This window comes from Anabrus simplex, chromosome X, assembly GCF_040414725.1.
Source record: "Anabrus simplex isolate iqAnaSimp1 chromosome X, ASM4041472v1, whole genome shotgun sequence".
Taxonomy (NCBI): domain Eukaryota; kingdom Metazoa; phylum Arthropoda; class Insecta; order Orthoptera; family Tettigoniidae; genus Anabrus; species Anabrus simplex.
Window position 1 is genome coordinate 211,647,650 of NC_090279.1, and position 15,106 is coordinate 211,662,755.

General features: G+C 40.7%; 2 protein-coding genes across 3 annotated transcripts in view; one reads left to right on the plus strand and one right to left on the minus strand.

The window, feature by feature from the left end:
* Positions 1-6,267, plus strand: part of LOC136885898 (superoxide dismutase [Cu-Zn]) — a 43,304-nt gene extending 37,037 nt beyond the window's left edge. Inside the window, exons 4-6 of one of the 2 annotated variants that reach the window (XR_011019032.1) lie at positions 1,223-1,386; positions 4,396-5,975; positions 6,090-6,267. Coding sequence is in view for 1 of the 2 variants with exons in the window: in XM_067158588.2 (XP_067014689.1) it covers positions 1,223-1,386; positions 4,396-4,668 (437 nt within the window). In the remaining variant the exon portion in view is untranslated. The other variant, XM_067158588.2, reaches the window with a different exon arrangement.
* galene overlaps positions 1-15,106 on the minus strand; it is a 161,481-nt gene that overhangs the window by 68,182 nt on the left and 78,193 nt on the right. The window lies entirely within an intron of this gene.

Consider the following 15,106-nt stretch of genomic DNA (forward strand, 5'->3'; position numbering starts at 1 on the left):
CATGTGTTAACCTTTTGATTTTTACGTAACTTCTGCATCCTACATCTGCTCTAATCATCTTGTTATATTCATACCTTGGTCTACCGTTACAGTTCTTACCACCTACACTTCCCTCAGAAACCAACTGCACAAGACCTGGGTGTCTTAAGATGTGTCACGTCATTTTAGCTCTTCTTCTCAAATTTTGCCAAATCGAGCTCCTCTCACCAATTCCATTTAGTATCTCTTCATTCGTGATTCGATCTATCCATCTCATATTCAGAATTCTTCCGTAACACCACATTTCAAAAGTGTCTATCCTCTTTCTTTCTTTCTGAGATGCTTATCGTCTATGTTTGTATTCCATACAGAGCAACGCTCCAGACGAAAGTCTTCAAAAACATATTTCAAATTCCTACATCACTGTTCGAAGTGAGCAAATTTCTTTCCTTAAGAAAGCTCTTCCTTGCTTGTGCTCGTCTGCATTTTATGTCCTCCTTCCTTCTGCCATAGTTAGTTAGTTTACTACCCACGTAACAACATTCATCTACTTCCTTTAAGACTTCATTTCCTAATCTAATATTTCCTGCATCACCTGACTTCGCCCGATTGCACGCCATTACTTTTGTTTTAAACTTTTCGGTTTTCATCTTGTACTCTCTCCCCGAGACTCTATCCATACCATTCAGATATGTCTTCATATCTTCTTCTGTCTCAGATAAAATAACAATATCATCAGCAATCTCAGGGTTTTGATTTCCTTTACCATCTGTTCTATATAAACATTGAAAATGAGAGGGGACAAACTGCAGCCTTGACTTAGTCCTTTCTAGGTTGCTGCTTCTTTTTGAAAGCCCTCGATTCTTATCACTGCACTGTGGGTGATTCTTCTTTCTGATGCCAATCACTTTCATAATCTCAAATGGCTTAGTCCATTCAACATTATCGAGTGCCCTTTCTAGATCTAGGAGAGCCATGTATGTGTGACTATAAATCACTATCGTCATCAGTAGTAGAGGAGAAATAGTCAGGCCTATGCCATATACTTATAGTGAAATCACTGTTCCAGCACTGTAGGTCATAAACATGCAACAGATACCACACCTTCCATAATACTGAATAAGAAATCCTTATGGAGATTTAGTCTGGTACAGGCGAGTGGCAAGCTGCGACTCGCTTCAGTATTCTCTTTCCTATTCCTGTCCTAAAGAAAGTGCTAACTATTTCTCCTTATCTGTTTCAGTGTCTGGCTCAGTACGACTAATTCAGGAGTTTGAGAACAGCCCAGTGACCATCTCCGGCATCGTGTACGGTCTTACTCCTGGCCTCCACGGCTTCCACATGCATCGCGACGGCAGCGTCGATAACAACTGTCTGGGAGCTGGACCTCACTTCAACCCTAACAACGTAAGTGGACCAGGGGCTGTTTATGGCCTTTCATAGCATAAAGCACGTATCAAACGAAGAATTACCTTTTTCCTGCAAAAATAATTTAGAGTTAGGACGAAAGTGCGTATAAACAGGGAGCGCACTCACCTTTAATGGTCCTTGGCGCACATTTTTCCTTTGCTGCATGCCTCCCTTAAGGGTGTATTAACCGGAGAAATCGAGGAGAAATATTTTTCTGGTTCTCATGGTTCGAAGGGCCTAGTCTACCTCTGTGTGAAATTACAGACACACTCTTCTTCTCCTTCTTAGTATTTTTATTTATTTATTTTTGGTTCGTTTTGCCTACTCGGGACCACGGAGCTCGTCTTAACTCTTAACTATGGTTTTCTGTTTTTTTCTTGGCCCAGTACGCTTCCATTTTCTGGTTGCGTGCCTGCTTCCTTCCATCCGTCCACTTAGGTTAGGTGGTCCGTGTGGACTCTTTTTGCTTGTGAGGTACAGTGGGAAGACTCCCTGTAGATGGCCTGTCGGTTCTCTGTGGTCTCTAGTGGGATCTGTAGTTCCTCTAGGTCTGATTTTACTGAGTTGATCCACTTGGTCTTGGAAGACTTTCCTCTACTTGTCACTGTGACGGGGTTTCAGGCGGCTCATGTGACCGCAGAAAGTCAGTCGCCTTTTCCTCATACATGTGACTATGTCTTCGATTGATTGATTGATTGATTGATTGATTGATTGATTGATTGATTGATTGATTGATTGATTGATTGATTGATTGATTGATTGATTGATTGATTGGAGGTGAGCTGGATCATAACATGTTCTCTTATCTTTCAGAATATATCTATATATTTGCTATTTTCTTTACGTCGCACTGACACAGATAGGTCTTATGGCGACGATGGGAAAGGATAGGGCTAGGAGTGGGAAGGAAGCGGCCGTAGCCTTATTTAAGGTACAGCCCCAGCATTTGCTTGGTGTGAAAATGGGGAACCACGAAAAAACATCTTCAGGGCTGCCGACAGTGGGGTTCGAACCCACTATCTCTCGAATACTAGATACTAGCCGCACGTGACTGCAGCTATCGAGCTCGGTTACATAATAAAGAATGAATGCAAAGGCATATCGTAATTACAACGTAGTATATTATGAAATATACTAATCTTAATCAGAGCTGTAATAAAGGAATAATGGATGACTATCAGTAATGTTGTTATTTGTATAAATATCCTTTACATAAATAATTCACAAATCACACTAGAAAATTCTTCAAGCGATAGGACAAGCTTTCTTGCGAAATGTCGCGAGAATGTGTTTCATTTTAGCGAAATCACTCATAAATTAATACAAAATATGTCTGCACTTATAATGCATTATAATAAAGTAGAGCACCGATTATCTGCGGCGCGGATTATCCGCGAGTGCCATGAATTTTATTTTAATTGCGAAAATCCAATTTTAATCCAAGCCAACAACACGGGAAAATGAAATAGGCCCTGTAGTGCGAAGGTCGAAAATTACTGACAGGTTTATCGTACATAGTAATCCTGGCCTTCTCGGAATTTGTGGATGAGTGGCAGACTCCTGCTCTTTTGTTTTGGTCATGGCTTTCATAAAAACTCATGTTTAGTAAAGTACAATCTAGAGTAAAGGAAATGTGTTTCCAAAGCAAAAACGAGTCACTGATTAAAAAAGGCTTAATTGAACACTTTTTGTTAACAACACAGTATTGTTTTTGTTTATTTTAGTGATTGAGAATTAGAGCAAAAGGTTTTTTCTATATTGTGCATATTTTAAAAGTTTTAGATATTATGTTTTTTGTACAAAAACATACCTTTCATGCTGATTTTTTTTCATGTTTACACCTCATTTTCAGTCTTTTTTCGGGTTTTCCGCGATTTTCGCTATTCGCGGTGCCCTTGCTACCCAGTTCCACGTCATACGACACATTCCTCCCGAAAGATGGCAACACTGTTGTTACGTAAAGATACTGCCATCGCTGTGGTAGGAGAACAGCACAGTGATAACTAGAGCCCGGATTTTTATGCATTAATAGGTTAGAAGGCAAACTTACTGAAGCGAGTAGCAAGTATAGTCTACCTTCACAACGATTATGCTATGGGGTTTGCATAAACATGAGGGGTACGGCCCATCAGAAACCCTATAATTTATGTTACTCTTGCTACATTATGGAAGAGCGGGTGGCCGACACTTCCTACTAACCAAATTAATTTGCAATCTAACCTGTTACTGCATAAAAATCCGGGCTTTAGTGATAACTCACATGTGCACGCAGTTATTCAGTTATGTCTTTGTTAGTGCGCGAACTGGTCCAGTGTGTTCGTCCAGCTGTATAAATGGAGGCAAGCAAAGAAGAGCACAGAAGTGTAGTTCTTTTTCTGGTGGCTGGGAGTACTGAAGTAGGCGAAATTCATCGTTGCATGGACTCTGTGTCCATGACGAGTACGCACGGGTGGTATAGGAAACTCCGAGAAGGGCGCATATCACTGCTGTGCTTAAACGATTTGGTCGGGAAACACTTCAACATCCTCCGTACAGCCTGGATCTTTCACCTTGTGATTTTCACATTTTTGGTGACCTGAAGAAAGACCTTCGTGGACGTCGGTTTCATTCGGACGAGGAAGTGCAAGAGTAGATGCGTTTGTGGATTCGTCAGCGACCTTCCTCTTTCTCAAAAACTGGAATTGATCGTCTCGTCTCCCAGTGGGAAAGATGCATTAACGCTTTTGAATAAAAGCATTCCATGGTCACGTTGTAGCAGGTGATAAATTTTCATTTGACTGCTCCTCATATAAACAACCTTTATATTGCTTAATTGAGGATGAGGAACCGTTATCGTACGTTTGTCCAGAGCAACATAATGCCTTGCTACGGTTATGGTTTTGCGTAACGAGAGGGACCTATGTTTTCAGGGAGTTTATACACAGCCTGTGGGATAAAGCTACTTATAAGGGGCAGCTGGTTCATCTCGTATGTTACTAAACGTCTTTGACACACTTGATGTTGCAGAATACTCACGGAGGACCAAACGACGCTGTGCGTCACGCCGGGGACTTCGGGAACATCCTGGCTGACAGCACGGGCGTAGCGGACATCATTATCCAGTCTGACCTGATCAACTTGCAGGAGGGAAGTCCTCTGAACGCGTACAACAGAGCCATCGTGGTGCACGCCAAGGAGGACGACCTGGGGAAGGGCGGCAACGAGGAGTCGCTCAAGACGGGCAACGCAGGCGGCCGGCTGGCGTGCTGCGTTCTGGAGGACAGGGCGTTCAGGAGATAGACACAGCCAAAACACACGTCCAGTTCTCGGAGATCAACTGTGCTCTAATTCCTTCAGACTGTCATCTTCCAATTTCCCCTTGGAACTCGTCGATTTTAATCCTTCCCCCATCGCAGCAGTACCGAACCCTTGGATTTCAATTCCTATTACTTGGAAAATTCAATATTACAACAAATGGGCAGTGTAGTCGTTCAAACGATTCTCAGTTTGCGTACTGGGTGTAGCCTGATTTTTTGACTTTGTACACATCTTTCATTTATAAACAACTCACCAACCGATACAGAAAGACGAAATAGTTTAAGTACGTCCTTTCAAATAGGGTTGGCGTTGAAAACGGCATCACGTGTAAAAGTGGACTAAAATTCCCAAGCAATGGGAGTGCCAGGAACAGAAAAAAATATAGCAAAATGAAGACATGTTCAATTTCCTGCCAACTTACGGGATCAATATATACTTCAGTAACATGGAACTTTGAGAAAATCTCCATGTCCATATCTCTTTTCTCAACGGCATCATCCTTTTTTAACTTCTAGAGGTGAAGAGTTCGAAGTTACGGAACAATGTATGTATGTTGAATCCTCAGCCTGGACGCTAGTTTGGACCTTAACAAATCCGTCATCAGCTGTCATAGATGGCTCAGGGGTTAGTGAAGAGGCGTACTGGGGAAATGGGAAGTGAGGTAGTTTCCTGTGGCTTTCCTCACTGAGCCAGAAGTTGTTATTACATATCATTCTGTTAAGCACACTGAAATGTCCTCACCCACCGACCCTATGAGCAACATTTTCACACTGTTCATAACAGGGACTGGCTGCATAACGATTGGCATTACTAGCATCGCTCACACCTCAATCTCTTTTATATTTCAAAGTCAAGGATGAGACTGATACAGGTGAATGAAAGTAACAAAATTGTTGTAGCGTACACCGGAATAGACATAGAGCATTTGCCAGTAAAGGCATTAGGGAACAATAACCATCATTATCGCCGCCTTCCTTCTTTTGCTTCTTCAATGACTTCTTCATCACATAATCGTCATCCTCATATTCAACCTGGCTGTAAGAAAACACCCAAGAATTCCAGTCAATGCTATGCAGATACTTAAGCAAGGGGATGAGTCTCCAAATTTCTCATTGCTTAGCCTATGTCCCTGCACCAGTACGTCCAGTTGACCTTACAAAGAAAGGAACCACTTTTCCCTTTTCCAAAGTCAAATGATAATAAATATGTCTCTCGGTCATGGTCATCCATCAACGGCTGCTAATTTGAGAGGGCAACCAGCCATAAGACATAGGCTGCACGGTTGTTAGGTAACAATACCTTACATCACAGCCTGCACGATTGCTAGGTAACAATACCTTACATCACAGCCTGCACGGTTGATAGGTAACAATACCTTACATCACAGCCTGCACGGTTGTTAGGTAACAATACCTTACATCACAGCCTCCACGGTTGCTAGGTAACAATACCTTACATCACTGTCTGCACGGTTGCTAGGTAACAATACCTTACCTCACAGCCGGCACGGTTGCTAGGTAACAATACCTTACATCGCAGCCTGCACGATTGCTAGGTAACAATACCTTACATCGCAGCCTGCACGGTTGCTAGGTAACAATACCTTACATCGCAGCCTGCACGATTGCTAGGTAACAATACCTTACCTCACAGCCTGCACGATTGCTAGGTAACAATACCTTACCTCACAGCCTGCACGATTGCTAGGTAACAATACCTTACATCACAGCCTGCACGGTTGATAGGTAACAATACCTTACGTCGCAGCCTGCACGGTTGCTAGGTAACAATACCTTACACCACAGCCTGCACGGTTGCTATGGTTACAATACCTTACACCACAGCCTGCACGGTTGATAGGTAACAATACCTTACATCGCAGCCTGCACGGTTGCTAGGTAACAATACCTTACACCACAGCCTGCACGGTTGCTATGGTTACAATACCTTACACCACAGCCTGCACGGTTGCTATGGTTACAATACCTTACACCACAGCCTGCACGGTTGCTAGGTAACAATACCTTACACCACAGCCTGCACGGTTGTTATGGTTACACTTCCGTCACATATTTTGTAGCGTCACGTTACACAAATTTTGGGATATCCAGAAGACATATTTATATCCAAACACCACTCAGTACAATTTATATATCACAACAGTTTCCATACAATCAGATCCATAAATAAGGCAGTGACATAAATCACATTAAAAAGCAAAGGATTGTCTGCAACACGAGATGGTACAGACGTTGATGGGTGAAGTATGAAGCAGTCCTCTCCCTACTGAAACCTTCTCTATGCCCTCTAATGATGGACCTTTCCTTTGTGCTCCCAGAACTGGACTAAAGTGTGGCTGTCGTGAGTTTAACAGGAAGAAAACTTCCTAGTTGTAAGTGCGTCGACTGTATTCTCATGCTTCAGGATCATAAAGATTCTTTCCATACCTAATTTCAGAGATTTTTCTAACAAAAATATGCCATGTTAAGTGATATTAACCGATACGGGGAGTGTTTGACGATGCATTTTAAGAACAGTTTTATAAATCTAGAAACATGCATTCTATTGCAATGCATTCCTAAGTGAATGATACGAACATCTGAGGCTTCATTTGCATCAGGAAGGGATGTGATCGTATAATATTGCCCAATGTCGGTCAGTACCACCCCAGTCACATGGAGAACTCGTGCATTACCTTCATCCTTATCCTTATTTGTACCCAATATAATAGGGCAACAATAAGGTAGGTAGACCAAACTTTCACACACATAGAAGTAGAAAATATGTTATATGGACATGGGTCCAGAAACGCATCATTTCCATGTTAGATCTCATTTTGTATAACTCTAAAATAATCACGGGAACACACAAGAACAGAACGCACCATTATACGGCTCAGAACTCTTTCTTACATAAATGTTCAAAATGTATCAACCCACCTTAGCGAAGAAGGCCTTCTTTTTTAAACAAAAGACATATATTCACTTACTGTGATCTAAGATTAGTGGAAAGAAAAACATTTGCAAAATCATGCATTTAAAATTTATTTATTTATTTATTTTTAATTAATTTTAATTACACTAATTAATTTTAAAACAATTAAATTAATAAATTTGTATTTATTTATATATTTATTCTTCTTTTCAAGACTTCCAATAGTTCTTCATCCTTTCACTTTGTTTTCTCCTCCTCTCTTGTGTCCTCCAGATGTTATTGCTTTTCCTCCTCTCCTTCTCCAGGAAAGGCTTGAAATTTTGTACCAATCTTCTGAAAGTTTTTCTGTTTTATCAGTAAGTGATACGTTTCAGCAATGAAATTGCGTGACAGTATTGGGTGACAAGTGTATCATAACTCAGATTGCTGATGATGATGATGCTTGTTCCTTAAAGGAGCCTAACATCTAGGTCATCGACCCCAGAACTCAGATTGTAAAATAAAAATAAGGCACTGAAGTTTCAAAGTCTGCACCTTTGTTGCGTCTACAAGAATAACGTCGCGGTACGGGTTTGACTCTCACATTACAGTGCTGTTGCTTTTAAGAGAATGAAGCATCGAAACACTTTTAATATGTTCAGACCAATTTAAAGTTTCGTTCATTGTCACTCCAAGATTTCTCACAATTTGGCTCTGCCGTTCAGTATAACTGAAGGAATAGTCTCATCTCGCAGTGTAGCCAACAATGTTTGACAACCAATCGTGATTGTTCGAGTCTTGGAAGTGTTAAGGAGGAGGTAATTTTTCAAGGAGTAAGTATTAAGTCGCTGAAGGTCGCCATTGAGTCTGTTAGGCTTGAGGTAAATCAGAGGTTTTACAGTAACAATGCCAGGTGTCCCCCCATGTACTAATGAGCAATCGGATGCCTAATTACTAGTTTACAAAAGAGCGTTGAAACAAATGGCAGTCATTTTACTACACGTGTTCTGTAAATACGCCGAAGACGCAGACAATGATTTATACACATACAGACATTCCAATGAGTTGCTTGTATGTGACATCAATGATCCATTAGGTCTTAATTGCAACTCTGTTCGGCGAAATATATGTATAGCTATTTGGAAACTCCTGTGCATACCGTCTGCGAGCTTCGGCTGCATTTCGTCCAGATCCTCCAGATCTCTGTATGTTGGTTATTGTTGATCACATCAGCCATTGTCGATATGTTGTCAGCAACTGTGGTGCTGCTTTACCGAACACCATCCTGCTACTGAGCGTTCGAAAACGAGGCTTACTTTCGCAAGGGTAGCGCTGAGGAACATACAGTGTGGGGTCATCTGGGTGTTATCACTTCGTACTCTGACGTAACATTTCTTCAGGCAGTAATACCCCTGGGATTAGGCTTCCCATTCATCTACTTTCAAGTAAAAAGTATGGCGCTAGTGGGCCACCTGGTATATTTCTAAGTCGTCTGCCTATTGAACTTAGAGGCAGATGTTAAAAAGAATGTAGCCTTCGAAATATGGATTTGGAGAAGGATGATTGCGGAAAGAAGGACATTGATCACTTCATCGGGTAAAGCAATTTCCTACAGAAAATACTTGAAGCCTGTAAATGGTTTTCCGTGGTTTCCTATTTTCACACCAGACCACGGCCGCTTCTTTCCCATCCCTGAGTCGCCGAAAACCATAGAACTGTTGGTGTGAAGTGAAACACGTAGCGAAAACAAATTGCAGTAAAAAGACAAAAAAAAAAAGAGCTAGGAAAAGTCGTTATGGAAACTTCAAATGATCAATGGTTCAAGTTGGCTGGTTCGATTCTGGCTCACTCCAGTGTTAAGTGAAAGCGCTCAAAGAGGGTAGATTTACCGCCTCGCCATCTCCAGAAATCGTAGCTTTTCCAATTTCAACATGCGCTTGCTGCTTTCTATTAGTCGTTTCCTGAGAGACCAGTCCGGTACACAAAAGGATCCTAACAGCTTCCCTCTTTAATCCTTCTCTATTATTGAAAAACATCGCTGTCGTGAACATGAAGGACAGCAACTTGTCTGTGCGTATCACTGATTTCAGCGTCTAGACGAGAAATGGCGCCACTCCACACTGGATCATCTCCAAACATTACACACACACAACGCCACTACACATCACAGAAATAGAAAAAAAGAAAAGTGGTCTCACTTAAATAATAATCATAATAATGAATTGCAAAAGTCATGATCGTTGACCTCAAAATTCGAATGCAATCAATCTCATTATATCAAATAAAATTATTTAGGCTTGAAAGTTATTATCATACAAGTATCCAAAGGTAGTTGGGTCATAAGGTTTCGAATTGATGGGGATGGGATGGAAGGGATTTCCCCTCACGCCAAAGAATTTTCCGGATCGTCAAAGAAGAATTCCTTCCCTGAGAGGCGTATTTGTTTTATAGGAGGTAGATGAATATTGTTACTTGGGTAGTAAAATAACTAACTATGGCAGAAGTTAGGAGCACATAAAATGCAGACTAGCACAAGCAAGGAAGACCTTTCTTAAGAAAATAATTAGAAAGAAGTTTTTGAAGACATTGCATGGAAGTGAAACGTGGATGATAACTAGCTCAGAAAGCAAGAGTATAGAAGCTTTTGAAATGTGGTGTTTCAGATGTGAGATGTGTAGATCGAATCACGAATTAAGAGATACTGAATCGAATTGGCGAGAGGAGATCGATTTGGCTAAATTTGACGAGAAGAAAAGATGGAATGATAGGACACATCTTAAGACACCTACGACTTATTCTGTTGGTGTCTGAGGGAAGTGTAGTTGGTAACAAAGGTAGGGACAGACCAGACAAGCAGATTAGAGCAGTTGTAGGGTGTAATAGTTACGTAGAAATGAAAAGATTACCACAGGATAATCTATACAGTAATAACTCAAACAAAACATTGTTCTACAGTTTGAAGACAATTAGGAATGTTTTATTTCTATCAGATAACAGGGGATTGTATACAAAATAACACCAATGATTCGTTGCAAATGGCACTTGACAAATACTTTACGTCATAGAATTAATGAAAATGCCCCATGTAAAAATAAATAATGGGAGATACTAACATATTATCTAACAAAAAAAGAAACACCTATAACACTGTACCTAGTGATAGTATCTCATGGGGAACACTGTCAGTACCTAGGTGTTCGCATAAGGAATGGTCTTCATCAGTGTAATCACACTAGCGAGGTTGTTAAGAAAGCTTACAGATCTCTTCACATGGTTATGGGAGTATTTAGGGGTTGTAAAGAAAAGTAAGAATTCACTCAGAGTATGGTTCCAGTGTATGGGACCCTCACCAAGATTACTTCATACGAGAACTGGAAAAAATCTAAAGAAAAGTAGAATGATTTGTTCTGGGTGATTTCCGACAAAAAGAGTAGTGTTACGAAAATGTTACAAGCTTTGGACTGGGAAGACTTTTAAGTAAGGAGACGAGCTGCTCGACTAAGTGGTATGTTGCGAGCTATCAGTGGAGAGATGACGTGGAATGACATAAGTAGACGAATAAGGTTTAACGGAGGTGTTGAAAGAAGGAAAGATCATTATGTGAAGATAAAGTTTGAAATCAAGAGGACAAATTGGGGCAAATATTCATTTATAGGACGAAGAGTGAGAAACTGGGGAAATGTTCGATAAACGTTTAAAGGAAACAATTGATAGGGAATCTGCCATTTGGGCAACTACCCTAAATGCAGATCAATGGTGATTGATTGATTGATTGATTGATTGATTGATTGATTGATTGATTGATTGATTGATTGATTGATTGATTGATTGATTGATTGATTGATTGATTGATTGATTGATTGATTGATTGATTGATTGATTGATTGATTGATTGATTGATTGATTGATTGATTGATTGATTGATTGATTGACTGTCCGTGAGTCATTGAGGGGGGAAAATACACTGTTCAGTTCAATGTCTCAACAATCGGGCCTCTGTGGTATTGGCAAGGAAACAATGACGCAAACGCTTAGGCGGGAATCTCAGGCGTGAGTTGTAACCATCACAGTAATTGTCTAATCCGTTTGTCGTAAGCAGTTTAGGAAAAATACTGAAGCAATACCGAACAGTGCCAAATGACATGCGTAGGCGCTCGAGCGTTAACATCTTAGTGAATGCAACATGTTTTAGAGATATTCAGCTTCTTAATGGTAATCAGCTGGTCAGCAACTTCTTGGATGTTACAGACAACTGACGCATTCACTGGAGTTATGAGTTCATCATTTAACGGGTTCCAAATGTTAGCGATTTCCACGACTCTAAACAGATCAAAAGCTTGAGGCAGTCGTGTTCTGTGGAATTCCTCGTGTTTCCCTGATTTGAGAAAACACAAGTGGACTTAGCACCGTTCATGCGTCGTTCCTCAGGGTGTATAGAACTATTTTCACGTAAAAATTATGTTGTTTTTCGTGACTTTTTGCACTAGCACTCTACGCCTTCAGAGTACGGTCTCCAATAACTTTCGTAAAAGGCTCTGATGCATAAATGAAAACATAGCGAAAAGGAAAGGAAGTAACAGATTCATTACAGTTTCCTTAGACAATCTAAAACGACACTTGAAGTTCACAACAACATAATGTCCATTGGATTTTTTTTATTTATTTATTTATTTATTTATTTTTTTTGCTAGTTGCTTTACGTCGCACCGACACAGACAGGTCTGATGGCGACGATGGGACAGGGAAGGGCTAGGAGTGGGAAGTAAGCGGCCGTGGCCTTAATTAAGGTATACCCCAGCATTTGCCTGGTGTGAAAATGGGAAACCACGGAAAACCATTTTCAGGGCTGCCGACCTACTATCTCCCGAATACTGGATACTGGCCGCACTTAAACGGTTTTAACATAACATCTTCATCGGAGGATGAAGTGCAATGCAGTTTGTAACAATAAGATAAGGCCAAACTTGCAGGACCCATTTATCACACGTAGAAGAAGAATAAAAATATAAGCCACATTTCTCTTTGGGAAAATCAAATGATCTTAAATATATCTCTCGGCCATGGTCATCATCAACGGCTACTAATTTCAGATCGCAAACAGCCATAAGACACAGCCTTTACGGTTGCTAAGCAACAATACCTTACATCACAGCCTGCACGGTTGCTAAGCAACAATACCTTACATCACAGCCTGCACGGTTGCTAAGCAACAACACCTTACATCACAGCCTGCACGGTTGCTAAGCAACAATACTTTACATCACTGCCTGCATGGTTGCTAAGCAACAATACCTTACATCACTGCCTGCACGGTTGCGAAGCAACAACACCTTACATCACTGCCTGCACGGTTGCTAAGCAACAACACCTTACATCACAGCCTGTACGGTTGCTAAGCAACAACACCTTACATCACAGCCTACACGGTTGCTAAGCAACAATACCTTACATCACAGCCTACACAGTTGCTAAGCAACAACACCTTACATCACAGCCTGTACGGTTGCTAAGCAACAATACCTTACATCACTGCCTGCTCGGTTGCTAAGCAACAATACCTTACATCACAGCCTGTAGGTTGCTAAGCAATAATACCTTACATCACAGCCTGCACGGTTGCTAAGCAACAACACCTTAAATCACAGACTACACGGTTGCTAAGCAACAATACCTTACATCACAGCCTGCACGGTTGCTAAGCAACAATACCTTACAGCACAGCCTACACGGTTGCTAAGCAACAATACCTTACATCACAGCCTGCACGGTTGCTAAGCAACAATACCTTACATCACAGCCTGCACGGTTGCTAAGCAACAACACCTTAAATCACAGACTACACGGTTGCTAAGCAACAATACCTTACATCACAGCCTGCACGGTTGCTAAGCAACAATACCTTACATCACAGCCTACACGGTTGCTACGGTTACACTTCCGTCACACATTTTGTCACGTCACGTTGCACAAATTTTCGGATGACTCCCAGGCAAAAGACGTATGTCAAAATATGTTATATAAACACGGGTGCGCAAACGCTTGATTTCCATGTTACGACTCATTCTGTACAACTCTACATCGTACATTAACCAAGAACAGAACGTACCAGCATAACACATTTCTTATAGGAAATGTTCACATGCCCGCCGTCGCACTGAATTCTCGCACAAGAGCAGAAAATCATCCTGCCCGTATCAATGCAATGCGCGCGTTGCCCAGACAAATAGACGGGACGTAGATATCTGACGTGGATGGAAAGGGTCCAAATGCATCTCGAAGCTGGGTTTTTCATTTTCGCCTTCGCTGGTGAGTTATGATCGAAAAACCGGCGGAAAACGTGTGTTGGGATATGACCATCCAACGTGCTGTGACCAGGATCAAATATATAGTTTCACTGTCGCTAGGCAACGTATATAAGATAGGTAATACAAGTCAAGGAGCCATTTTAAGTCCATGACGAAGGAAGCCATTTTTGGTCCCCGCCACCAAGAGCCATATTGAGTCTCTAATATACGGAAGCGTTTGTCTGTGTGCGATGAGAAGCCAAATCCACAGCACGCAGAGATCTGAAATTAACATAGTTGTATTCTTAGACGAATCTTTCTACAGGTAAAGACCTGGTTTAATTAATTATTTATATTAGATAATTTCATTCCTTTTAATTTAGTATTTATTTAGATAGTTTTTTTAATATTTACCCCATATTCACTTCATTCACTTAAAATGTTAGTAAATACGAGAATTTCTCTATAAAATGTGAACAATATTCTATTTCAACTAACTCAACCTTATATTTTATTTATAGGAAACATATAGTACATAGGATAGATAATAATAAACAAGGAATAGTAATACATATATCAGAGAAGATTCTATTTGAAGTCCATGGGCATAGGAAGTCATTTTCGTTCAGTTCGTGATATCCGGAAGTGTTTGTGTATATGGAAGGACACCTAATATAGTTTATCCGGAAACTCTATAAGGAAAACTTATTTTGTTACTTAGACCTATATAATGTGGTATTGTTTTAATTGTTGTAATATTAATTGTACCATCCACCAAACAGTTACATCTACATCATGCAAAGATAGGAGATTTTTAAAATACGTGCGAAAGGCATGGCTGTGTCAGAGAGCAATTCTTGCTCCAAGAAATGAAGTTGTCAACAAGCAACGTCTACAAGAATTAGTCGGTGTTCTATGTCTATCGACACGACATGTAATACAGATGAGACTGTCAACTACACGACAACTTGGAGTACCACGAACATCTTGAAGCTGAAGATTTTGGCACCGATTATCCTTCTCAGGAATAAGAATCTTTCTTCCCTCTGCAAAGGAACATGACTCTTAGTCAAGAAACTGATGCTTAATATTATTGAAGCCATTATCATGACTGGACATGCCGAGGGCAAAGTAGTATTCGTTCCCCGGATGCAAATCATCCCTTCGGATATACCCTTTCAATTTAGTCGTCTGCAATTCCCAGTTTGCTTGAATTTCGCTAT